General features: G+C 41.2%; 1 protein-coding gene across 2 annotated transcripts in view; it reads left to right on the top strand.

Moving 5' to 3' along the window:
- The first annotated feature begins 19,239 nt into the window (after positions 1-19,239).
- The window catches only part of fbln1 (fibulin 1), a 51,525-nt gene continuing 43,782 nt past the window's right edge, over positions 19,240-26,982 (top strand). The window contains exon 1 of one of the 2 annotated variants that reach the window (XM_038288562.1): positions 19,240-19,513. In XM_038288562.1, the coding sequence (XP_038144490.1) occupies positions 19,459-19,513 (55 nt within the window). In that variant the 5' untranslated portion in view covers positions 19,240-19,458. The remainder of the gene's footprint in view (positions 19,514-26,982) is intronic. The other variant, XM_038288563.1, reaches the window with a different exon arrangement.

Genomic DNA, 26,982 nt, shown 5'->3' with positions numbered 1-26,982 from the left:
CTGTGTTATTTGTGCTTTGGTGCTCGGTGTGTCCATAAAATGAACTAGGTGGTTGAACTGTAGGGAATCAGAGCTTTCTAACTATGTTTTCTAACATTTATATTGGTAAGAGTTTAACTGGTGTTATGTTCAAGCGTACTGCTGTGTTTGATATAAATATAGAAAACGGTTCGCTGGCGACCAGGTGGATGTAATGACATAAAGGCTTAGTAGTGGGTTCCTAATATGTTTTTGGGAGTGTTTCCTGGTTGTTTTAGAATTTATTTCATTTGCTGTTTTTACAATGAAGGATTCTCTATCAACATAGAAAACAACCTTAATATCCTAAATAGCATTAATGTGAACTAGTTTTGACGAAGACAAAACAAGATGCTTATTGTCACAGTCTTGGTTTTGTTATGTTTATTTAGAATATTCAGCTTTACTTTGCTTCTTGTTTTAGTGTTTAATTATTATTTTGTTGTTTTCTTGTTAGTTCCTGTCTTCAAGGTTTTCCATTTGTTGTCCTCTGCTGCCCTCTTGTGTCCTATTTCCCTAGCTCTGTTTTCTGCTCTGTCCTCACCTGTTTTCAATCCTCTCATTAGCCCTCTCTTTGTTTCTGTCCCCTTTAAAAGCCCTCCCTCTTCAGTTCCTGTTTGCTGGATCCTCATCTAACGTCTGTCTGCTTACCTTGTCTCTCCCTTGCTCCTAGAGTTTGGTTTCCCCCTGATGTCTCCTTGGTTCTGGTTCGTTGTTATTTTTGTTGGGTCTTTGATTCCTGCCTCCGTACCTGTAAACCTCATTAAACCCACCAAAATTCACCTCTGCCAACTTGCCTCTGTTTTGGGTCCTCAATCAAACACCAAATCCTGACACTTATTAGGTGGCTAGCAATCCATAATTAATCATCCAAGATATCTGCATAGAAAATAGGGCCAATAATTTATGATGGGTCATATTCACAAACACAGAGAAAAAACAAAACAACAAAAAGACAAATCCTGCAAGTTTTTTTAAATAAATATATTTTTTCCTTCTTATGGATTTACAGACATTGGTCTACAGATTGTTTGCGTTGAAAATTCCCGGCATAGTGGTTAGAGCAGGCATAGGAAAGCCCAGAGGATTGGCGGTTTGAAACTCAGATTGTCATCATGGGTCTCTGAATATACTCTTAACCCTAGAATATTCCATGCATGCCACTCAGTATGACAGCCCATTGCTCCCTATGAGATGGGTTAAACACAGAGGACACATTTTGCCATTGTGGGATAATGAAGGGATGTTTCCATTATAAGCCTTGCTCTAGATGGTTTAAACCTGTATACTAGCTTCAGGCAGAAAATGAGTTATTTCATTCAGTTGTTATTTTTTTAGATGTTCTGAGAGAAGAAAATCAAGAAACATCAACAATATTGGAGATGTATTTTCTTCTTTGAACATGCATGAAAAAAAATATTTTTATTTTGTTTTTGTGTTACATAAAAAAAGTCAACTTACTTTAATATATTAGACATACAAGCTCTCATCACTCTATAATACCTGCAACTACATCTATTGTCTATAGACATCATTTAATATAAACAAATAGGAGTTTTTTTTTTTCAGTGTTCTTTGTATGATACTTCCATACTCTTTTTTTTTAATCAAGCAGTAAAAAGAAACTATTAATCTAATCTGAACACAGGTATAGTGGAATTTACCATGATGACTTATTTTCCTCTCCTGTAAACGGTTGCACTGTGAGAAAAGACTATCCCGCAATAAAGTTATTAAGGATTAAGAAAGTAATTCTGATTCTGGGACGCTGATTCTGGTACGCTTTAACAAAAAAGAGAGGAGCAGAACAGACTACAGCTGCATACACAATGGAATATTCTCTTTTTCTGGTTACACAAATTATAATTAATCTTTGATTCATTGCCAAAGACATTTTCCTGGATGTCTCCAGAAACAGATCAACCTTGTGGAAAAGTGTGGGCTTAGTTGTAAAGATGAAATAAACCTCTTCCCACGTCATTGCCATCAAAGATGTGCCAAATGATGGCATTAGTTACATAAAAAGACAATAAATTAAGCCTAATGACTATACCACAGCAAGCATTATTCCTCAAACCGGGTATGACCATGCTAGATTCTGACATGTTTATGTTCTATGTGATCTGAAGGATTTTTTTCCCTAAGTATAGCCTTAACATAAAATATCTAGGACAGTGCACGTCCGGAAGATTTCTTTAAATCTTAAGCTTAAAGGAAAATTAATTAGAATCAGAGAAGAGACGGAATAGGAATTAAAGTACAACCAGATCACCGCAAAGAAATAAAAACTTGTATTTGTAGGAGTTTAAGCCATTTGTATTGGTGAGTGATTGTTTGTTGAAAAGGTGTGGGGGAAATTTTTACCTGGAGTTTATAAGTTGTTAAAATTGGGAGAACAAAAAGCCAAGGGAAGACATTCTTGTCTCCAGAGGGCAGGCAAACACCAGGCACTCCTGTGAAAGGGCCATATGTCAGATCCAGACATAAAGGAGGTTTATGGCAAAGCCGTTAAAAATCAAAAGATGTTCAGTGTCAACACTATGATAATGTCTAATCAGGTCAAAGAGCACTGGTAAGACAGAGAGAGGGTTTCACCTCCACAACCCAGGCCTGATGTTGTTTTCTATACTCATCCAAACACATCAATGAGAACCTTAGGCTTCCAGCCAAGGACATGTCAAGCTGTGGTATGGCACTAGGCCCCACTTAAAAACCAGCATACAGTGGGTCTCACTCCCTTGCCAAGCTCACATTTGCAAAGCCTTAGGGGTCATGCAGATTTTCCTTAAATCACCATTCTCTGTTGAATCCCAGCATCTCAGATAAAGAGGTGACGTTTTCAGAACTCAGAACAGAAGGATGCAGTAAGTTAACAGTAAACAGATTTCTCAGAATGTTTTATCAGGTGGACGGCTTCAGCATTTATGGCAGGTATGTCTAGTCTTATAGCTCAGTCTGAGTCCAGAAGTAGAGGATTGTTCTGGTAAGTTGGCTGTCAACACGGCGCAGCGGAAGCCGCATTGCGGGTACCAGATGCAGGCGTATCGGAGGTCAGTGGACAGGCAGAAGATCAAGCACATAGATGTAGGCAGGAAAATCCAAACAGCAAAGCCAAAGCCAAGTTTTAATTGTTTAGGAGTAAGCTGTGTTCAGTCTTTTAAAAGAAGTCTTACAGAAACTTAAAGGTTTACAGGATTAGTGTCACTATGTGTTACTGTGACTGGAATTTTAATGATGTCTAGTTTGTAGTACTTTGGACTCATGAGTGATTATGAATCAACACCATTTCTCACTAATCTTCTACACTGACTTAATACGTATAGAAAAAAGTTGAAGACTTCAAAAAATATAGAGTATGTCAAATATTAACCACCACGCTCCTCCCTAATTAAATGATTTATTGGCATCTTCTGTATTTTGAAGCATGAGCTTATTTTGTGAGTCAGTTCATTTTGCTCAGTCAAGTTTTCATTATGGTTGGTTTCTAAAATCTAAGCCACAGACAGACACATGCCGTGGATGTATTTTAACATAACACCTAGAATCACACTGCTTTCTTGTGCGTCATTATGGATACATCAATCAAAATTAGCCATAATGCTGGCTGGAGCTGGTAAGATAGGGTCAACATTATCAAGAAAACTAGTTTTTGGAAGGAAGCATGCGCTGAGAGTCAACTTAGAGAGGAATTAGCTCCAAAAGATAGATAACAAGTCAGATTACAATTGCAAATGTACTCAGGAACGAATGTTTTTGTAGACATGTTGTCAGATTAAAGTGAAACATTTGCATGTTTGGCAATAGTTACCATAATTACATTTTGTAAATAAAAAGTTTATAGCTTCATTGCCTCAAAAGACTATTCCGATACTGAAGTAAGCTGGTGGCAGCATCATGCTGTGATCTTTTTTGCTGTATGACAGACTGGAACATACATCAAAATAGGTTGAAACCATAAACAAACAAACAAACATCATTTATCAGAATCAGATTAAGAAATACTCTAATAATCCCAGAGGGAAATAACTTATTTAGAAATATTGGAGAAAGAAATACCTCAAGAAATCAGCTTTAAGTCCTGTGCACAGATATTAAATGAACACTGACTCTAAGCATACCGCTAAATTTGTTACAAAGCAGATTAGGATAACATGCAATATTTTGAGAGTCTATAATGAAGCCATTTTTTATTTAGCATACATCATGATAGAGGCTTTTCACTCTACCAGTCTTAGAAATAAAACCAGAATGGTACAGTGGTGGATGTCATAATTTATCCAAAGATCTGACCCACATGCAAAAAGGTGTCTTTCGTTGAATCCAGTCGGTGTGGGTTGTTCCAGATAAAGACTTGTTCGTTGGAGGGCAGACAGGGTTTAACCAGGTTGAGCTGTTTCCTTGAGAAATGGAGGACCTGACTGCCACTTAGATTTCCTGCGGTACTTGAACGGTTTCTTGTGCAGATGAATCCCCTGCTCAGAGAGACACCCAAACAATCCTTGGGGAAAAGTAGATCCAAACCACCAGTTTGAATCCTCAGCTCAGTTTGATGCTCAGAGAATCCTTCCAGGGGGGGAGAAGGTCCAAAACATCCAGTTTGCAGGATGACTTCCTGCCGAGAGGCAAAGACAAAAAAAAGGTTAAGACTCCGGTGACAAAAACTCAGTTTGACTCAGCAAAACTCAGCTTGGCTAGAGTACCCAAAACTGGCCCTACTCTGGTGTCGAGGTAGTGGCAGTCAGCAGCTTAGGAGTCCTCCGGTAATGAGGCAACCATCCGCAGGTGTGTGAGAAGGCCAAAGAGAACCAGGCGCCCTCTGGTGGTGGAGGAAAACAAAAAAATGCATCCCACACAAACTGGATTCCTAACAGTGGATTTCAGTCACACAGTTAAAAACAAAGTATTAGGTGACAATCAAACTTACTTTATGGTAAATGGTATGTACTTATATAGCACCTTTATTCAAGTCAGGAGACTTGACCAAAGCACTTTACACTACATTAATTCACCCATTCACGCACACACTCACACACTGATGGTGGCAAGCTACATTGTAGCCACAGCTGCCCTGGGGCTCACTGACAGAAGCGGGGCTGCCGTACACTGGCGCCACCGGGCTCTCTGACCACCATCAGTAGACAATGAAGTGTCTTGCCCAAGGACACAACAACACTGAAAGTCGGAGTTGGGGCTTGAACCGTCAATCCTTCGATTTCAGGGCAAACTCCTACATCCAACACCACTGTCGCCCCTTTAATATATTTTGTAAGCTCAAATCTTTATCAAGGAGATTTACCTCAAACCTTGTTTGAATATGGGTAAAGTTGTGGTAGACAGTGAGGTTATTGGCATTGTTACAACCTCTAGCTGCAGTGTTTGTGTTGAATGCCTTAAAATGGTGTGGTCTGAGTTGACGGTATATAAAAAAAACTGATTTGAACTAAATTCTGATTTTCTGCATAGTATAAAAACCTGTTTTTAATTGTAGTTGGCACATATGCAGTATGAACTCTGGAGGAATTAATTTTCACTAAATACTTTCTTCATAAAGCCCCAGCTTCTGCCAGTTGGAAATTAATTGCTTTGCTCTGTGTGTCTTTGTTGCCAGGTCAGCTCTGAAACCACCATGACAGGCTGGAAAGTTGGAGGAGGTTTGTAGCAGAGCCTCACTAATTACTCATTTAAGACACATGAAGCTGGCTCATGTGTGGGAGGGAATCTCTGCTGAGTCTGAATATTCAAAATCTAAATATCAAATAATTTTTCTCCCTTGCATTTTTAAACACAATGCAGAAAAAAAAGAAATACTTAATTCTTATTCCTACTCCAGCCAACTAGTTATCTGCAAAACGGCTACTTTTCCCTGTTGGACTCCCTCTGTCTGCTCTGCTGATTAAGTGGCCTTCTGCAGAATGACACATACGTGGCAAGACAGGCTTCACTGAGCTTCAAAGGAACTGACCTGCATACCCCTACAGCAAGATTAACACTGATGGAGTATGACCTTTCAGGAACTCCAATTTCCTCTACACATTAGCTTGGAGGTCAGTTCCTCCTGCTGTTGCTTATAAAGACCCACTGGAAATGGGGAGGAAGAGTGTGCTAAAGTCTTCTGGTGGATAGCATGGAAGGTTGTTCCCTCTCATGTCCACTGTGAGACAGAGAATCAGGCCTCTGCTTGACATTCTGGTTGTTAAAATTTTATTTTTCAGTCTTATATCTCATCTCAACACTATGAAATGAGGATAGGCAGTGGCTGGCAGAAATGAGGTGGTCTTCATTGATGTAATAACTGTTACCATTCAGGAGGACGTGGGGGTGTTGCTTCCTTCTCTTGGATATCTACAGAAAGACAAAACACTGTTACATTCATGATCATATTGAGAGGTTCTTATATTCTAATGGATCTATTCAGATTCATTAAAGTCTGACTTTTAATGTCTTACTCGTTTGTTGCAATGCTAAACATTTTCAATGGTTTGGTGTTTTCTTTTATTGTATATGATTGTGTTTTTTCCTAGTTTGAATTTTGGAAAGGTATTCAGTGAAACAGTAAAAATTAGTTTCACTGAATACATCAAAGTAGCACATAAAAAAGTGGGGTGTATCTAGCTCCTTGAACATCTGCACATGGCCAAGGCAGAGTCAAAGTGGACACCCACCAGACTTATTCATAACTTACTCAAAGCAGTGTACGCACCTATGGTGTCACCTTCTGAAGTTTTAGGACCCTGTTATGAAAAATTCTCTATAAAGCCTGTTGAGATGATCTGTGTTGTGAATTGGCTCTATATACCCTTTTCTTGAACTCTCTTCAAGAGAGGAGCGTAGTAACTGCTGTGCCATTATCCTGACTGAATCATGGCTTCATTCACTGATACCGGACAATTCTGTTAGCCTGGAGGGGTTCATCGTATACTGCGGTGATAAAAATCACGATCTCAGCGGTAAGACCAGAGGAGGGGGGCTGTGTTTTTATGTAAACAGCAGCTGTTGTAAAAATGCCAGATCGGCCGCCAGCTTCTGCTCTCCAAACATTGAGTTTCTGACTATTAACTACAGATTGTTCTGTTTGCGCAGAGAGCTCACTGTGGTTAGCCTCACTCCTGTTTATAACTCCCCCCACCCACCCAAAAATGTTATTTCAGACTGTGTCTGCCTATATCAACAAATGCATTGAGGTTGTCAGCATCACAAAGAACACAACCATCCGAGCAAACCAATGACCCTGGAAGACTGGGGAGGTTCGAAAGCCGTTAAAATCACGGAATCTCAGCTTTCAAGTTTGGCAAAAGAGAGACTCTGAGAACAGAGCATGCCAACTTGAACCGACCCATCTGTCAGGACCCCTGTCTGTGTTTTTGTGTTCTGTGTTTGTCTCCCTTCCTCCACCAGGAGGCGCCTGGTTCTGGTCCGCCTCCTCACACACCTGCTGATGGTTTCCGCGTTAACGGAGTGTTCTTAAGATGTTGACTGCCACTACCTTGAGGCCAGAGTGTTTGCCAGTTTGGGGTACTCTTGCCATGCTTAGTTTAGCAGAGTCGAACCTTAGTTTTTGTTTTGCCAGTTTTGGGTACTCTATCCAAGCTGAGTTTAGCTGAGTTAAATTGAGTTCTTGTCGACCTGAGTTTTAACATTGTTGTTTGTCTTTGCCTCTCAGCAGGAAGTCATCCTGCAAACTGGATTTTTCGGACCTTCTCTCCCTGGAAAGATCAACAGAGCTTCAAGCTGAGCTGGGGTTACAAACAGGAGGTTTGGACCCACTTTCCCCAAGAGATCGTTTGAGCTTCACACTGAGAAAGGGATTCATCTCCACTATGACCCGTTCAAGTACCGCAGGAAATCTGAGTGGCAGTCAGCTTCTCCGTTCACCGACAAATGACCGCATTCTGGGTAAACCCTGTTCCGCCCTCCACCAAATCAGACAAACACTGGAACAACAGCATACAGACTGGAGTCAAAGATTCAACAACTTCTCTGGAAACAAGAGTCAGCAACCAGATCCTCTTCTCCAAGTTCACGAATCAAATTTATCTGAGCCCGACTAGAGTACTGCAACTCCCTCCTCTTTGGACTTCCTCAGAAAAAACTCAGCTGCTCGAATCATAACAAGAACTCCCTCTATCCACCACATCACTCCGGTCCTCCGACAGCTCCACTGGCTCCCCATACAGTTCCGCATTCAATATAAAATTATCATGATGACTTTCAAGGCACTTCACCACCTTGCCCCCCAATATCTGTCAGACCTCCTGCATGTTCCCACCCCCTCCCGTGCTCTTAGATCCTCATCTGCTTTGCACCTGTCTGTCCCCTCTGCCCGTCTCACCACCATGGGGAGCAGAGCATTCAGCCGCTCTGCCCCCCACCTCTGGAACTCTCTACCACCCCAACTTCGAAATATTCTCCATTTTAAAATGCAACTCAAAACCCATCTGTTCAAGATTGCTTATTCTATTTAAAAATATCAGTTTCACTGTCACAGCCTCTGTATTTTTTAAATGTTTTAAATGTCTTTATAATTATTATTTTTATTTTTCTGAGACTTTTTATGTTTTTGTACAGTGACCTTGAGTGTCCAGAAAGGCGCCTTTTAAATAAAATGTATTATATATATATATATATATATATATATATATATATATATATATATATATATATATATATATATATATATATATATAGTCCACATAGTTTTATATATTTTACTCTGCATCATCTTGAAAAACTATTTTGGTATGTGGTGAACAACACATTGAAGCAGTATCAAGCCCAACCCCAAAGAGATTAATTGTCTTGATGAGACAAATTATTAAATTTTTTTTACATCTCAACAGGTCATAATTAAAATGAGCTTGAATAAAACAAAACTAACGTGTCTATTTTTAAAATGTAAGGAGGAAAAAGTAGAGATAATTGCACAAAATTGTAAGGGGTAGAAGTGAAAAGTTGTCTAAAAAATAATTACTCCAGTAAAGCAAAGATAAAGAAATTTATACTTTGTATGCATTTGTACTTTGTTACTTGAGACCTTTGGATCTAGGTAATGAATTCCTTTATCATCAGCAGCTTCTTTGCAGTTAAAAATGCAATAGCACTATACAAATAAATGACTGAAGGTGTGATACCTTTCCGTGGGGCTAGACTTGAACAAACTCACAGACAATGCTCTCAAATACTTAAAGGAATAGTACACCCAAAACATGATTAGCCTTCATTTTCTACTCACCCCCATGCTGAACAACACTCTGGAGTACTTTTTTGATATCTCAAATGCATCTGGAGATCTGGGAGGCTTCTTGCTGTCTGCTGACATTCAAATAATGGAGGTCTATGGTGCCCGAGGCAGAAAGGTCCATAAAAGTCCACAAAAAACGTGTCAATATTCCTCCATACTGCTCGTCCAATGTATTCCAAGTGTCCTGAGTGGGTAGCGTCCATAATTTACTTGAAACGAAGTCATTTAGAATGTTTTTAGAGCATAAATAGTAGTATATAGGATTTCCTAAAAGCGCGTTCACGAGTCTACGGAAACTGCGGCAGACCAAACCAGACGAAAGTGCGCATTCAGCTCGGCAAAGAACTCATGCTGTTCCTCAACACTGAAGTCCTCAGACATTTTTCTTTCGTTGTTTCTTTCTTTGCACAGGTAAACAGCACATTTCTTCTTCTACGCTTGCATTATCGGCAGAGCAGACTCTGAATGCGCACTTTCGTCTGGTTTGGTCTGCTGCAGTTTCCGTAGACTTGCGATGTCAATGATCACATCCCCACCCACCGAGCAACAATTGGTTCAAAGGACAGTGAAAAGATGACATGATTTACATCCAAATGACCTCTATATTTGGTTGAAAAGTGAACAGTGAAAAGCCGTTTTTTTCAAATGTCATTATTGGATTTAAGTTTAACAAAATCAGATGGACCAAACACAGACCAGTTTTTAAAATCTGTCTTTCTGGATTAAAACAAAGGTGTAAATGCCGTCTGGTGTTTGGGGTCAGAACTTAAAAGCCATTCCCTTGTTTGATGCTCTTGTCAGTTTCTTTTTCTTTTTCTACCCTCCATGTCACTGTTGCTTTTGATTGTTCCTGCCAGAGACTCCTTATACCCCATTTACACTACCATTGAAAAACAGTCCATGGTGGGGGGGGGGGGGGGGGGGGGTGAGGGGTCATTGATGATATTACGGACTTGGGACACCCAGCGCTGGGATGAAATGTCTTTAATGGAGGGAAGAGGAGCCCTGATGGTCTTCTTTGCTGTTCTCACCCCTCTTCTCACCTTCTACCAGTCTGAGGCGCTGCAGCCTCCACACCACACAGTGAGACAGCTGGTCAGAACGCTCTCTATGGTGCTTCTGTAGAAGGGGGGGAGGATGGATGGGGACAGGTGGGCTCTCCTCATCCTCAGCAAGAAGTCCATGCGCTTTTGTGCCCTGTTGACCAGTGAGGTGGTGTTTCCAGTCCAGGTGAGGGTGTCTGTGATGTGTACCACCAGGAATTCGGTGCTGCTGACCACCTCTACAGCTGAGCTGTTGATGACCAGTGGAGCGTGGTTAGGCCGGTTCTTCCTGAAGTCCACCATGATCTCCTTCATCTTCTCCACATTCAGGATCAGGCTGTTATCTTTGCACCACAAGCTGCTCCACCAGCTCTCTGTAGTTCAGGTCGTTCTCGTCTCTGATGAGGCCCACCACTGTGATGTCGTCTGCAAACTTCACCATGTGATTGGTGGTGAACCTGGGGACGCAGTCATGTGTCATCAGGGTGAAAAGCAGGGGGCTCAGGACGCAGCCCTTACTGGAGCCTGTGCTTAGACTGATGACATCAGAGGTGTTCTGTCCGACCCGGACTGACTGAGGTCTGTTGGTGAGGAAGTCTAGCAGCCAATAGCAGAGGGGCTTATTGAAGCCCAGCTGTTCCAGTTTACCCATCAGATGCTGTGGTATGATGGTGTTGAAAGCTGAACTGAAGTCCAGGAACAGCATCCGCACCTGGGTGTTCTTCTCCTCCAGGTGTGCTAGGCTCAAGTGGAGAGCAGCAGAGATGGCGTCCTCAGTGGAGTGTTGGTAAAGATGAGGGAGAACAGTCTTCAAGTTCGCCTGGTTAAAATCCCCAGCAATGATGAAAATACCCTCTGTGTGCAGATTGAAGCTCAGAGATAGCCTGGTATAGAGTCTTCATGGCTTCTTTTGTATTAGCTCTGGGGGGCCCGTAAACAGCAGTGATGCTAACCACACTGAACTCTCTGGGCAGATAGAACGGCCTGCAGTTAACAGTCAGAAACTCAATGTCTGGAAAAGAAGCTGGAGACCGATCTAGCGTTCTTGCACGAAATGTTGTTGATGTAAACACAGAGCCCACCACCCTGAGTCTTACCGCTTAGTTCTCTTTTCCTATCGGCGCAGTATAGCGTGAGCCCCTCCAGGTTAATAGCATTGTCCGTTATTGATGGATGCAGCCATGATTCCGTCAGAATCATGGCACAGCAGTTACATATCTCCTTTTTTGAAGAGAGTTCAAGTCGAAGATTATCCATTTTGTTTTTCAACGAGCGGACGTTGGAGAGCAGGATTGGAGAAAGCAGAGGTCTGTGGGGATCTCTCTTTAGCTTCACAGTTAGGCCCCCTCTGCAGCATCGTTTTCTCCGTCTCGTGCGTCTGTTTTTCCTTCCATTATGTCCCTCTGTTTTTTATTTACATCCGTCTGTAGCACTCTGTAGTTTTTTAAATGGTCAAAAATGTCTGTATTTAAAACATTTTGTGATCCAGCAGGCGTTGGTGATCATGCAGGTTTGATGTCTAGTTTGTATTGTATTAAAAGGCATATTTTGTGAAATTTACAAAATTGTCGTGGAGTTGTTCTTTGCGGCTGCTTTGGAGCGCCGCCATGGTAACCAGACATGACTTTTGCAAGGCACTTATTAAGTAAATGAAATGATGGTTAACTAAAATTATTATTAGTATGGTTATCTATTTCTCACTGTCATGTAGTTGTGGTTTTCCTTGTATGCCTGTGGTGAGACGATATTGAGTCCACACTGATGTTTCTTAACTGACTAGAGTGCTGGTGCAGACATATGGCTCTGATTAGAGGATTGTTTAACCTCCTTCTGTCAGCATGCCCAGAGTCAGTAGACTGAATGAATTTGCAGAGGGCCTTAGCTGGTACAAAATATTTAGAATGCAGTCTAGCAATTATTTCTGCACTTCTTGCCAAGTCTGGTAGACGAGTCTATACATGTGTATATGTGTGTTTATGCAGTTTGTTTAATACCAGACCTTGCATGGTGTCTAAAATCATTTTGGCTGACAGACACCTTTTCCCTCCAGCTAATGAAAAAGTTACAAAAGCTTATTAACTTTAAAGGAATGGTACACCCAAAACATGATTAGCCTTCATTTTCTACTCACCCCCATGCTGAACAATTCAATTCAATTCAATTCAGTTTATTTATATAGCGCCAAATTCACAACACATGTCATCTCAAGGCACTTTACAGTTCAACCAGATCATACAGTCAAATTGATACAAAGTTTTCTATCTAAGGAAAACCAGTTGATTGCATCGACTCATTGACTCAAATACAATCCCTCACACTAAGCATGCTTGTAGCGACAGTGGAGAGGAAAAACTCCCTTTTAAAAGGAAGAAACCTCCAGCAGAACCAGGCTCAGTGTGAGCGGCCATCTGCCGAGGCCAACTGGGGTTCAAGGAGACAGAAGCAGAGATACAAAAAGCAGCTGTAAAAGGCGGCCCCGTCCAGGAAACACACAGCCAGGCAGACAAGCTCCAAGGCAGCTCCCATGCCAGAGGACGAAGAGAGCACATCCACTCAGTCACGGTCAGAGAAACAGGACCACACTGGAAAACAGGCCGATCTCCAACATCTATAAACAATCTCCAACATCTATAAACAACACTCTGGAGTACCTTTTTGATATCTCAAATGCATCTGGAGATCTGGGAGGCTTCTTGCTGTCTGCTGACATTCAAATAATGGAGGTCTATGGCGCCCGAGGCAGAAAGGTCCATAAAAGTCCACAAAAAACGTGTCAATATTCCTCCATACTGCTCGTCCAATGTATTCCAAGTGTCCTGAGTGGGTAGCGTCCATAATTTACTCGAAACGAAGTCATTTAGAATGTTTTTAGAGCATAAACAGTAGTGTATAGGACTTCCTTAAAGCGCGTTCACGACGCTACGGAAACCGCGGCAGACCAAACCAGATGAAAGTGCGCATTCAGCTCGGCAAAGAACTCATGCTCTTCCTCAACACTGAAGTCTTCAGACATTTTTCTTTCGTTGTTTCTTTCTTTGCACAGGTAAACAGCACATTTCTTCTTCTACGCTTGCATTATCGGCAGAGCAGACGCTGAATATAAAGTATTACTGTAAAATAAAATTAATGCAGGAAAAAAGTTAAGGAGAGATGCTTTAAACTTTATAGTGGTTACCGCACCACTCTATTGAAGGAACATTTTTCAATAATTCTGGATGATAACTTCCTTAAAGTTATTTTTTTTTGTCTTAAAACAAATAGTAACAGTGTGAAATTCAACTTTGCATCATCTTGAAAAAAACATTTATTTTTGCATGTGGCTAAATAAAAGTCGGTACAGTACTAAGTCCAATCACAAAGAAATAAATTGTCTGGATGAAACAAATAATTTTGATTGGTACCAATACCAACAAGCCATAATGAAAATGAGTTTGAATGAAACAAAACTAGAGATTCTATTTTTCAATCGTAAGGAGTACAAAGTAGAAATAATAATAAGAAACATTTAAGGAGTAGAATTAAAAAGTTTTCTAAAAAAATAATTACTCCAGTAAAGTATTGATAGACAAAATTTCTACTTAAATCAGGTAACGGAGTATTTGTACTTTGTTATTTGTCACCTCTGGAAACTGATACATTGTTTTTAGAAAACTTAAAAATAACATTCTAAGAAGTGTGGCATGGATTTGTAGTCATCTCCACTGAGTCAAAACTTAGAACCAAATTTATTTAGCAAAGCCTTTCTAGATTTGTATCTAGCAGTTTGCACATCTGGAGATCAACATATTCATTCACAGTTCTTTGCAAAAAATACCTGCAGCTCAGTCAGTCTGGACTCAGAGGCTCAATGAGGATAGACTTTTAAGTTTTGCCTCGAGTTCTCTGTTGGATTTCAGTCTGGAGTAATGGGCAACCCAGCACATGAGCTTTGATCTAAACTGCTTCATTGTAGCTCTGGCTGTAGGTCAAGGGTCACACCCTGCAGAGCCAAACTTTGTGACAGTCTTAAGTACCCACTTGCGTTAATTTTGATTATATCTTTCTGTTTAGGAAAGGCAACACAACATCAAAATGCTCCCCACCACAGGGGTGGATTTAGGAGATGTGGGGTCCTAGGCAAAGGCAGAAAGGGGGCCCTGTAATGATCTTGGTTCTGTTGTTTTTCTTTAAGTTTTCTGTTTCAAGTTTAGCCAGGTTTTTCATTGATTTCTAGCTTTTTTGGTGTGTCTGGATTCACTTAAGTTGCTTAGGTTTTTCTGTCTGTCCCCTGCTGCCTCCTTGTTTTCTTTTCCCTTGGCTTCCTCGTCAGCTCTAATCACACCTGTTCCCTATCAGCTCATTAGCTCTACCTTTGTTCAGTCAGCCATAAATACACTCCCTCTGCAGTCCCTCTTTGCTGGTTCCTCGTCTTACCTTTCTTCACCCTGGCTCCTTGTTGGTTTTTCCCTGATGTCTCCATGGTTCTGGTTAGTGTTTGATTTTTATGTTGGATTTTTGGATTCCTGTTTTTGTTTAACATTTTTTAAGTTGGATTTTTGGATTCCTGTTTTTGTTTAACATTTTTTAAGTTGGATTTTTGGATTCCTGTTTTTGTTTAACATTTTTTAAGTTGGATTTTTGGATACCTGTTTTTGTTGCCTGATCTTGCAATAAACCCTCCAAGAATTCACCTCTGCCTCCCAGCTTCTGCTTTTGGGTCCAATCTAAAACTTTTAACCAAATCGTGACAGAAGGAACCAGCCAAGCATGGACCCAGCAGAACTCGGCACGGACGCTCTGAAGAGAATCTCTCTCACTCTTGTGAATGCTCTGGACTCCATATCTACTCTCAGTCCACCTTGGAAGAGGGTGAGTGCGGCTGACCAATTAAAGCCGATCTTCCTCTCTAACTCCTCACTTCTATCACCCCCAGTTTTGTCTGAGCTATTCGAGGAGTTGGAGTGGAACCGCCAAGCCGCCTTCGCCCAACTCTGCAATAGACCTCCACCACCCAAACCATCATTCCATCACCTTCCCATTCTGTTGTCTCTTACCTCCGATCCTGTTCCCCCACCATTACCAGCTGTTGGTCCTCCCCTGCCATCTTCTTCCTCCAGGCGTAAGCAACGCCGCCGGAGGAGGAAGACAACCACCTCTCCGGCGGATCAGCCTGACGCCTCCACTCCCTCTCCGGCGGATCAGCCTGACGCCTGCACTCCCTCTCCGGCGGGTCAGCCTGACGCCTGCACTCCCTCTCCGGCGGGTCAGCCTGACGCCTGCACTCCCTCTCCGGCGGGTCAGCCTGACGCCTGCTTCAATCCCACTCTTCTTCAGGTCAGTTCCCCCTATGGCCTTCGCCGTCACCTCCATGACCAGCAGTTAGCTCCTCAAGTTAGAGGTTTAAATTCAGTCACCATGATAACACCCACTGCAGTCAGAGCACCACATATTGAGGAGTCAGAGTTATGGGACTACTTTTATGGGCAAAGGGAGGATCTATTCCCTTTCCTTCGACCTCCATCGGTTCCCTGTCAGCCAGCACATCCAGAGCCCATTAGAGGGCCAGTTTCTCCAGCTCCAGAGCCCATTAGAGGGCCAGTTTCCCCAGCTCCAGTGCCTAGTAGAGGGCCAGATTCCCTAGCTCCAGAACCCATTGGCGGGCCGTTTAGCATAGCGCCAGAGACTCCTGAACCCATTAGCGGGCCGTTTAGCCTAGTGCCTGAGACCCCTGAGCCAGCCCTGAGCCGTCTTGAGTCAGCTCTGTTCCTTTTAGAGACCCCTGAGTTAGCTCTGTGCCGTCCAAAGACCCCTGAGCAGAACTTAAAGGAGGTGTCTGAATTCGAGGTATGTGGCTTTACGCCTCCTAGGACCTCTCTGCAGGCGCCCCAAGCCGCCCAGAGCCCTCTGCGGGCACTTCAAGCCACTTCAGAGACTGAACCTTTGCGGCCATGGGTGGTTTCCCCCATGCTGGATGTGGAGCCACAGTCGGCGGTCTCCCCTGTTCCTGAGGCGGAGCCGCAATCGGCGGGCTCCCCTGTTCCTGAGGCGGAGCCGCAATCGGCGGGCTCCCCTGTTCCTGAGGCGGAGCCGCAATCGGCGGGCTCCCCTGTTCCTGAGGCGGAGCCGCAATCGCCGGGCTCCCCTGTTCCTGAGGTGGAGCCGCAGTCGGCGGCCACCTCTGAGGCTGTTTCTGAGCCGCAGTCGGCGATCCCTCCTGCTCCGGTTCCAGAGCCGCAGTCCGCGTTCCCCTCTAAGACTGTTGCTAAGCTACTGAAATGGAGACGTCGTCCTCCAGTGGTCCCCCTTCGTCGCCTGACCCACGGCCGGCCACCTGAACGTCTGCCGTGCCCCCGGTCCCGCGGCCGCCCTCCAGAGACTCTGCCTCGCCTCCGGCCCCGCGGCCGCCCTCCAGAGACTCTGCCTCGCCTCCGGCCCCGCGGCCGCCCTCCAGAGACTCTGCCTCGCCTCCGGCCCCGCGGCCGCCCTCCAGAGACTCTGCCTCGCCTCCGGCCCCGCGGCCGCCCTCCAGAGACTCTGCCTCGCCTCCGGCCCTGCGGCCGCCCTCCAGAGACTTTCGATTGTCCTCGCCCACTCTGGATGGGTTGCGTTTTGTTTCTTGGACTGTTTTTGGCTTCTCGCCCTATTTCCTGGTTCCCCCTCCGCCCACCCTGGGTTGTTTTTTGGACATTAAAGGGGCGTCTGGAATCCGCCCTTAAGTGGGGGGCCCTGTAATGATCTTTGTTCTGTTGTTTTTCTTTAAGTTTTCTGTTTCAAGTTTAGCCAGGTTTTTCATTGATTTCTAGCTTTTTTGGTGTGTCTGGATTCACTTAAGTTGCTTAGGTTTTTCTGTCTGTCCCCTGCTGCCTCCTTGTGTTCTTTTCCCTTGGCTTCCTCGTCAGCTCTAATCACACCTGTTCCCTATCAGCTCATTAGCTCTACCTTTGTTCAGTCAGCCATAAATACACTCCCTCTGCAGTCCCTCTTTGCTGGTTCCTCGTCTTACCTTTCTTCACCCTGGCTCCTTGTTGGTTTTTCCCTGATGTCTCCATGGTTCTGGTTAGTGTTTGATTTTTAAGTTGGATTTTTGGATTCCTGTTTTTGTTGCCTGATCTTGCAATAAACCCTCCAAGAATTCACCTCTGCCTCCCAGCTTCTGCTTTTGGGTCCAATCTAAAACTTTTAACCAAATCGTGACAGGCCCTCTGAATTGAGAAGACAACACATAAAACAAAGCCATTATACAGATGCATACATTTTAATAGAATAGACATATTTGTTCTACCTTTTTGTCCCTTTCTTCTTGTCCCTTTCCTTGTTGTTTTCCTCTCTATGTTTTGTACTCAGCTGACTTTGCATTCTGCCTCAAAAGAAATAGAAGATTTTTTTTCCAAGCACTAAGCTCACTTAGCTGAGCTTAGTGCGAAGCTTTCCTGTTTTTCCAAAAAGGCAACGGCAAAAGTAAATAAAAAAAGTCCTTCTTTTCACTGTAAACAAGCCAAGATCTGCTTATCTTTTTTCCAGTTTTCATTTGTATGAGACACACTTAATATTTAATATTATAAGCATTCTGATGAATTTTAACAAAAGGATTTTTATCAGAAACATAATCAATGTGCACAAATATGGAATAGCTGTATTAACCATACGTGTAAACACTGTTTTGTGGGGCCCAAATGAACTTTTGGCCCTAAGGAACTGCCTAGTAGTGCCTAATGGTAAATACCCCCCTGCCTCTCCACAACATGTTTCTACATCCAAACAGTGTGTTCAGGGTGATATAATGTTCCCCACAGATTTTTTTTTTTTTTTGGAGTTAGGCTAAAATGTTACACTTTCTTACCTGATTATAGAGCACCTTCATTGCGATGTGTGGCGTCTCTAAATGAGACTTTGTGATTCTAAGACTTTCTTTTAGTCACTCTTCCATTCCATTTTTGCAGTGCAAATGGGTATTTCAGATCATAAAATGCTTTCTTTTCTGAACATGGCATATAATGTTTGCAGGTATGCCCTATTCTGTCAACTTTTTGACGAACAGTGTTCAATTAATGCAATGCACATTTTCAGATAAAAATAAAAATCAATTGGTAAATTGCATGATGTCATTCTCATTCATGTTAATAAGTGTGCACGAGCCTACTTCCTTTTGGTGAAAAACGCAAAAACAAAGTCCGAAAGTTTGTGGCTTAAACAAGGAATAAGTGGAAAACCATGAGCGGTTATAGGACAGGGGCCAAAGGGGGCCAGTGCCCCTATAGACCATGTCCTGGCCCCTGTTATGCCCCCTTGTACTGAAGACCTAATATCAGTTTTTCTTGAGTCCTAATTCAGATTTTATATAAAATTTTAACTTAAATTAAGTCAAAAATATGTAAAATGTATACATTTATGAATGTATATTGACTTAATAAGACATAGAGTTTTAATTAAACCTAATTGAATAGAAATTTCACTTCATGCAGCTATTTTAATATATTTGAATCCCTTGCTCTGTTTTTTATTTCATGCTTTTCTCCTCCTGGCCCCCTGGTACATTTTTGTCTAGAACCGCCACTGTGGAAAACATTAAGGGTTTCAGATTATGGAGTAAAATGGTTGTTAAGGTTGTTAATGGTTGTTGACGTTTTGCATTCCTCCTATTTATTCTATAGCGAAAGTTACAACTTAAGTAGTTTTTAAAAGGTAATGTCTGGACATAAGCACAGCAGATATCAAACAAACTCCAAACCACCTCCAGATGTTTACTGATCTCTAGAATCAGTTCTGCCAATGAGAAGACGGTTTCCAAGTGCGCGCGCACAGGCTAGTGCAGAAACAAATGAGACAGTCGTTTGATTTCTTTATTCAGGAGATTAATATAAGGTTAACGCGATGTTTCATATTCATTTTTCTTGTGCGGTTAGCATCAAACGTGAGAAAAGAAGCCCATAATTGATAGGCCATAAGTGGGTGTCGGTGGCCCCAGCCCGCCCCTTCTCTGTGCCACCAGAAGCTCCAGTCACGCTGCAAACTGCGACTTCCCAACTCCATCACATCCATTTTTTTTCCTACCACACCCCCGGGCTTTTCTTATTTAAAGGAGCGCTGCTTTTTATTTACACATCTCTGGAGGACAGACACTATCGCAGGAGCAGATCGGACACCTTTTTTGATCAACCTCTCCAATAGTGCTGCCCGCTGATGGCTCTACGTGTGGTGCTGCTGTGCTCTATGGTCGGACTTCTCCTTGGACAAGGTAGGTCACCTTTACGCAGCAGCCTGTGCTCATAAGGACTTATAATCAAGTCGGGAGAAAAGAACTTGAGACTGGCAGTGATGCGTAAAAAAAATAGCAGAATATTTGACAACTTCTCAAAAAATCAATTGTGAGATATAGTCACATCAAACAGATAGAGGCTTGAGGAAGTGATGATACGACTGGAGACTAGTTGGGGCATGTGATCAAAGCAGTGTTGGCTGCTTCAAATTGCTGCAGGTCTGCATGGAAAACATCCAGATTATTACTTTAATGTTACATCATGATAAAAAGATTAAAGTAGCCTACAGAAAGTGATCATGTTGTGACTGATCAGTTTTACTGCTTTTGGTTTAAATCTAGCCAAACTCCCTATTTCATTTAAAGAAATGACGTCAGATGAAGGGTGTTAAAATGCAACTTCACGGCAGGAGGGAAGCAACAACCCCCCATCCCCCTAGAAATCAAAGGCGGAGTGTCCTGGTGTGCTTTGATGTTAAATAGTAGAGTGTAACTAGTATGGAAGGGGATTAGGGCCACTGCAAAAATATAAGAAAGTTTGCTTTTTAAATTTATTTCAGTTTAATATGGGAAAAAAAGTCAAAAGTCTTTTCTGTGAAAAGAAAGTCTGAATTCTGAGATCAAAGTCAGAATTTTGAGAAAGGTAAGAATTCTGAGATGAAATTCAGGATTCTGACTTTTTTCCCACATTAAATGGAAATTATATTTAAAATCATGTTTTTTATTTTTTAATTTTTTTCAGTGGCCCTAATCTTCTTCCGTAAACTAGGGATTACTCACCAGGGGTTTTATGCTCCCCGGTCAAAATTGAAAACGTAATCCAACCTTAAAAGATAAACTATGAAATTTAGCAGTGTATTTCTGTTAAGTTCTTTGCAGTCTTTTTTATTTAAAAATAAAAGGCCATCATGAGAGAAACATACCTTTGAGTTATTTTAGATTTCAAATGAATTTAAAACAATATATGCTGAACTAAATATTAGCTTCCACAATCTCAAGAGCTTCTTAATTTATAATTTTTTGGATAAGCTCCTGGATAAATGGCATATTTCTATCACAAACTATAACTGCTAACAACTTTAGGACCTAACTTCCAAAGAAATCTAAATTAATCATTTAATAAGCAGTGTTACTGATTCAAAATAAATAATTTGTGTCCCATTTCTTATTCCTAGTTATTGTAAAGATCTTGCATGAAAATACAGTTTCCGTAGTAAAAGTAAAAGCCTTGTAATAAAAGTACAATATGATTTTTATCCATATTTCTATGTTTGAAGTTTAGTTTGTAACAGAAGCTTGTGCTTCAAACAGTTACTGTAAAACAGGATTTTGCAAATATTTTTGAAGAAATAAATATTTATTACGGAGAAGACAGTTTAAACTGTGCTGTAGCATCTTACATTAGCATGGTTAGCTTTTTAAAGATATTTATCACTTGATTGATTGACTTTCTTGATCGCACAGTGGAGAAATTTACCAGTTACATCTCTTAAAGAGTCTGAAAAGAAGAAGAAAGCGCCAAAGGAAGAAAAAGGTCATGGGATATATACAGTATATACAGGGCGTCCACCTATGACAGCTTTTTTTATTTATTCTTCTTTTTATTTTTATTTATTTACAGATACTTACCTAAACTCTTACTTTAAAACCCTTTATGTTCAAAGACAGACTATGGCTAAAATCTCAAATGGTAAACCACAACACCTACTCTTGATATGTTATGCCTTTCTGTTGTCTACTTTAAGCCCAGCTCCCTCTGATGCTCACAGGCAGAGGTGGTTCGAGACAGGGGCCAACAGGGGCCAACAGGGGCCTGTGCCCCTGTAGAACTAGTCCTGGCCCCTTTAAATGGCCCCTGTACTGAAAACACACATAACCAAATTTATGCAATTAGCATACGCAATCATTAAAATAAAAAAATATATATATATTTCAGATCTGTTTTTGCAGTGTAACTAAATCCATTTCTAATGATTATATACTATGAAAGAAGAGACTTCTACTAATTTGTACCTTGGACCAATTTAATATTTTGCCTGGAAAACTTACTTTAACAATTATTTAGAAATTGTAAGCAGTTTTAGCTTCATATGTACTCAGAAATGATCATGATCCGTTAGATCAAATGAGCAACCTGGGCTTTATGGCTCATTTATAATACCAAACACTTTTTTTTGTGTGTTTGTTATTATTTAGTTCTATTCCCCCCTAAAGAAGACATGGGCCCCATCATGGCCCCCTGATATATTTCGTCTAGAACCACCACTGCTCACTAGGCTTAAACAGACCCAAGACATGTCTTTCTGGAGACATAACTTTCTTAACTCAAAATGTAAAATAGAAAAATTATTTTGACATAGGATGAAGTAAGGAATGATTGTAACGGGTTCTGAGTGGCTTTTAAAAAAGCCATTTTTCATGCAGGAGCTGTCTCTGTCCAATGTTTTGTACACTGTCCTCCATGAGCTCCAGAGCTGGCCCTGTCCTCATCTCCCACTCACCTTAAAGGAATAGTACACCCAAAACATGATTAGCCTTCATTTTCTACTCACCCCCATGCTGAACAACACTCTGGAGTACTTTTTTGATATCTCAAATGCATCTGGAGATCTGGGAGGCTTCTTGTTGTCTGCTGATATTCAAATAATGGAGGTCTATGGCACCCGAGGCAGAAAGGTCCATAAAAGTCCACAAAAAACGTTTCAATATTCCTCCATACTGCTCGTCCAATGTATTCCAAGTGTCCTGAGTGGGTAGCATCCATAATTTACTCAAAACGAAGTCATTTAGAATGTTTTTAGAGCATAAACAGGAGTGTATAGGATTTCCTTAAAGCGCGTTCACGAGTCTACGGAAACCGCGGCAGACCAAACCAGATGAAAGTGCGCATTCAGCGTCTGCTCTGCCGATAATGCAAGCGTAGAAGAAGAAATGTGCTGTTTACCTGTGCAAAGAAAGAAACAACGAAAGAAAAATGTCTGAGGACTTCAGTGTTGAGGAAGAGCATGAGTTCTTTGCCGAGCTGAATGCGCACTTTCATCTGGTTTGGTCTGCCGCGGTTTCTGTAGCGTCGTGAACGCCCAGGCGCGCGCTTTTAGGAAATCCTATACACTACTGTTTATGCTCTAAAAACATTCTAAATGACTTCGTTTCGAGTAAATTCTGGAAGCTACCCACTCAGGACACTTGGAATACATTGGACGAGCAGTATGGAGGAATATTGACACGTTTTTTGTGGACTTTTATGGACCTTTCTGTCTCGGTCACCATAGACCTCCATTATTTGAATGTCAGCAGACAGCAAGAAGCCTCCCAGATCTCCAGATGCATTTGAGATATCAAAAAAGTACTCCAGAGTGTTGTTCAGCATGGGGGTGAGTAGAAAATGAAGGCTAATCATGTTTTGGGTGTACTATTCCTTTAAATTAGCTTCAGACGGAGATACTGCGTGCCGCCTCTGCCCAGCTCTAGTGCTCTCTGTAAAGTTTCTTGCGCTGATCTCCCAATGCTTCTGTCCAAGCTGGAGAACACCTCCTTGTCTCACCTCTGTGGTCCTCCTCCCTGAAGCGGGATAAGAGTTTTAAGTCCTGATCAGATGGAAACACCACAGGAAGCAACCATGATCCAGCTGTAACTCCTAGACTGTCTGGAGTTGTTGCATCTCTAGAGGATCTGGTAGACCCGGGCTGCAGATGCCGCTGTATGGCTTTTCAAAATGATTGAAGCACCGTGCTTGGTAAAATGTAAGTCTGCCTTGCTGAGCTAAAACTTGCAAGCAGCAGATAAAAGCTCCTTTTATTTGATGAAGCAAAGAGAGTAAATGGTCAACATTGGTCCTGTTTGAAATGTTTAAATTATGAAAAACATTTGAAAAAATAGATGAAATTACACTCATTGTTTTTTCTCTTTCTTATTTCTCTTACTTTTTAATACGGAAGAGGATTAGGGCCACTGGAAAAAAAAAAGTGAACTGATTTTTAAATTTGATTTCAGTTTAGTATGGGAAAAAGTCAGAATACTGACTTAAATCCCAGAACACTGATTTTTTCTCAGATTTCCGACTTTTTTCTCAGATTCCTGACTTTTTTCTCAGAATTCTGACTTTTTTCTCAGAATTCTGACTTTTTTCTCAGAATTCTGACTTTAATCTCAGAATTTTGGATCTTAATGTAGATGAGCACCATGAAGGAAGAGATGTGGGAGCCTCAGCTTCACTGACAAAGATGTGAGTTGTTTGAGGTGGCCAGTGACACATTGGTGGAAAATGACAGAATTAGGCAACTTTTTACGTGCCCGAGGAGTCCCCTCATTAATGGAGGAGCAAAAGGTCATTAAAACAAGAGAGCTAGTCTCTAAAACAGACATGGCTATGGCTTGATGCTAACATATTTATTAGCTGTCAGAATTCTGAGAAAAAAGTCAGAATTCTGAGATTAAAGTTAGAATTCTGAGAAAAAAGTCAATATTCTGACTTTCTTCCCCTATTAACCGAAAAAAAAAAAAAAAATCAGGTAACTTTTTTTTTTTTTTTCCTTCAGTGGCCCTAATCCTCTTCCGTATTTTAAAGCCCTCGTTACCTCACTATTGAAATCTTCAGTCAGCGATACAGTCATATGTAATTGTTAAAGTTGTTTTGAGGAGAAAAGGCATTTCAACAGCTTATTGTAGACACACAGGTGTGATTTTTTCTTCTTGGCATACAGCTGGACCATAGAGCTGTAGAAGGGCCACATGGTAATGCAGATGGCTTCTTAACTCACATAGGGGATTTTTTTTTTATCTTAAGTAGATGTTAATAGTTTGACATCAGTTTTGAAAGTTGTTATTTTATGCTCTGGAGTGAGGTATTGAAGGAGTTATTGCTTACCATCAATCTTTTCTGTGCAAAACTTTTATGATGATCCAGACAAAACAGAAAGTTCCCATTTAAAGTCTTAAGTGCAGCTTGGAAAGCAATCCAACTTTCTGTTTTGATCTGGTCCAGGAAAGCTACTCTGCCTGGCTCGCTAGACTGTGTTTACATGAGGAGTCTAGACTCAGACAGGCAGCGAGCTGCATTGCGTGCACAGAATGGCCCTCACTAGCAGAAGCTTCATCCAAAAAAAAAAACATCTTGTCATTCAGTGAGTCACAGGAAAACAGAAACTGGTCAGATCATTTCTGAGGCAGTTGCAGAATGGTGCAGTTGGTTTATCTCTGCTAAAAACGTGTATGTGTGAATTTATAGAATGTGTGGAATTTTAACTCAGCTTTTAAGGCTTTTAAGGTTTCTATACATGCACATATTTTTGAGTTTCAAACAACATAGTGGTAGTGTGGCAGGGAAGTGATACAGCTAATAGTGTCTATGCTAGTCTCTGGTTGCAGTTACAGTGTCTTTTAGCTATGTCAACAGAAAGGGGAAAACAATAAATTTTGAATGAATTGCCATCAGGTGCACGGCGCTAGTCAGAGACATCATTAGAGGTCTTAAAGGTCAAATAAAATTTCTTTCTTGACAACAACCACGCCATGTAGAACATATTCGTTAAGGAAAGTACGATATAACACAAGGAAAATTGCTGCAGATCATCTTTTTTAAATACATTTATAGCAGAGGAAGGTAGGTTGGGATTGTATTTATGATCCTCTCAGTATAACTATTTGTTTGCAGCAGTTTGAATATGCACTATTTTCTAGATGATCCCAAAGATGATGTTTTCATTAAAATGTAAGGCAGGCATGGGAGGGGAACATTAAAGTATCAGAAATTAAAGGACTAAACTAGTCTTAGAATTAGTGGACTGTGCGGATTCTTAGGCCAGATAAACCAACAAATTTAAATGCGCTCTCCTGTTTATATGATAAAGAGTGGCCAAATGTCAGTTCAAACCTGTGCTAATTATGCCTTGCTTGGCTCTGAGAAGCTTGTTATAAAGGTGGAACTTGTTTATTGGTTTTTTATAATATATTCTCTGTGTAAAAAGAGCAGTTTAGGTGTATAATCTCAGAGCCCAGAAGTAATGAAAGATGCATTCCTAAAAATGAGCTTGTCTCAACTTTTTATGGGCTTTAGACTACATTTGTCAATCTGATGTCTTTTTATTTTAATAACTGCTATTGACTGAACCTCATCAAAACTGCTGTAAATAATTAGTTTTGGTACACTCTCTTTGGATGTTGTGGGAGAAACAACAAATCTGTAAAACTGTGCAGTGCTAGTCCAGACACTTGTCCCCCAGCTTAATCTTACTTACTATCTAAACTTGCTCACTCCTGCCAGACTGCTCACAGCCGAGACAGCTCCAGGCAAAAGTCTTCATACAGGGTATTTCACAATAACTGTTCAGTGCATTTATTCACAAACCACAGCCAAGGCTCTGTTACCAAGAACCAATAAGTTATTCCGAAATAAATCAGTTTTGTTCTTTTTGTTGCCATCCATTGATTTGTGTTTAATAGCAGCCTGACATACTAATACTGGGTCCAGATATTACTAAAAAAAAAAGGTCTGTCTGCCATTTTTTTTTAAATAAAATTTGTCAAACAAACCACAAATGAGTACATTCAATATGATTTTGATGGTTGACTGTTTATAGAGCTGAGACGTTCCACATTTTCTAATCCACATTAATCACCACAGAACCGGCTGTGCTCCAGTCAGAAGGCCCTTCTGTGTCTGTAACAATATATTTTTCATTCCCTGTCTTAGGAAAAAAAAAAAACTTAATCTCTTAAAGACATTAAGAAAAATATTGCAATTCATCAATCTTGCAACGATTATCTATGACCCTCAGGACTAAGTCTATTTTTTTGAAGTAGACAAATATGAACCTTTAACACTTAATGAGGAATAACTGTTGTACAGCCTTTTAAGTAAACATAATTGTCAGCATACTGTATTCTAATTCAATTCAGTAAAGTTTATTTATGTAGCGCCAATTCACAATACGTCATCTCAAGGCACTTTACGGTTCACCAGATATTACAGCCAAACTGATTCAAAGTTTTCTAAGGAAAACCAGTTGATTGCATCGACTCTTTGACTCGAATGCAATCCCTCACACTGAGGATGCTTGTAGACTCCCTTTCAACAAGAAAAAACCTCCAGCAGAACCAGGCTCAGTGTGAGCGGCCATCTGCCGAGGCCGACTGGGGTTCAAGGAGACAGAAGCAGAGACACAAAAAGCAGCTGTAAAAGGCGTCCAGGAAACACACAGCCAGGCAAACGAGCTCCAAGCCAGCTCCCATGTCAGAGGATGAAGAGAGCACATCCAGTTAGTCACAGTCAGAGAGACAGGACTACACTGAAAAACAGGCAAAGCCCCAACATCTAGAAACAAAGGTGTTGATGGAAGCAGCACAGCTGATATTTCTCGGTATCACAGCCAAACAGGAACTGTTGAGGCAAAGCTAATATGAGAAAAAGCAAAGAGAGCAGAATGTTAGAGATTGAACTAACAGATTCT

Source organism: Cyprinodon tularosa, unplaced genomic scaffold, assembly GCF_016077235.1.
Source record: "Cyprinodon tularosa strain WSP-4 unplaced genomic scaffold, ASM1607723v1 ctg258, whole genome shotgun sequence".
Lineage (NCBI taxonomy): Eukaryota > Metazoa > Chordata > Actinopteri > Cyprinodontiformes > Cyprinodontidae > Cyprinodon > Cyprinodon tularosa.
The sequence above is the reverse complement of the archived record's forward strand: the minus strand, read 5'-3'. Positions and strand labels throughout refer to the sequence as shown.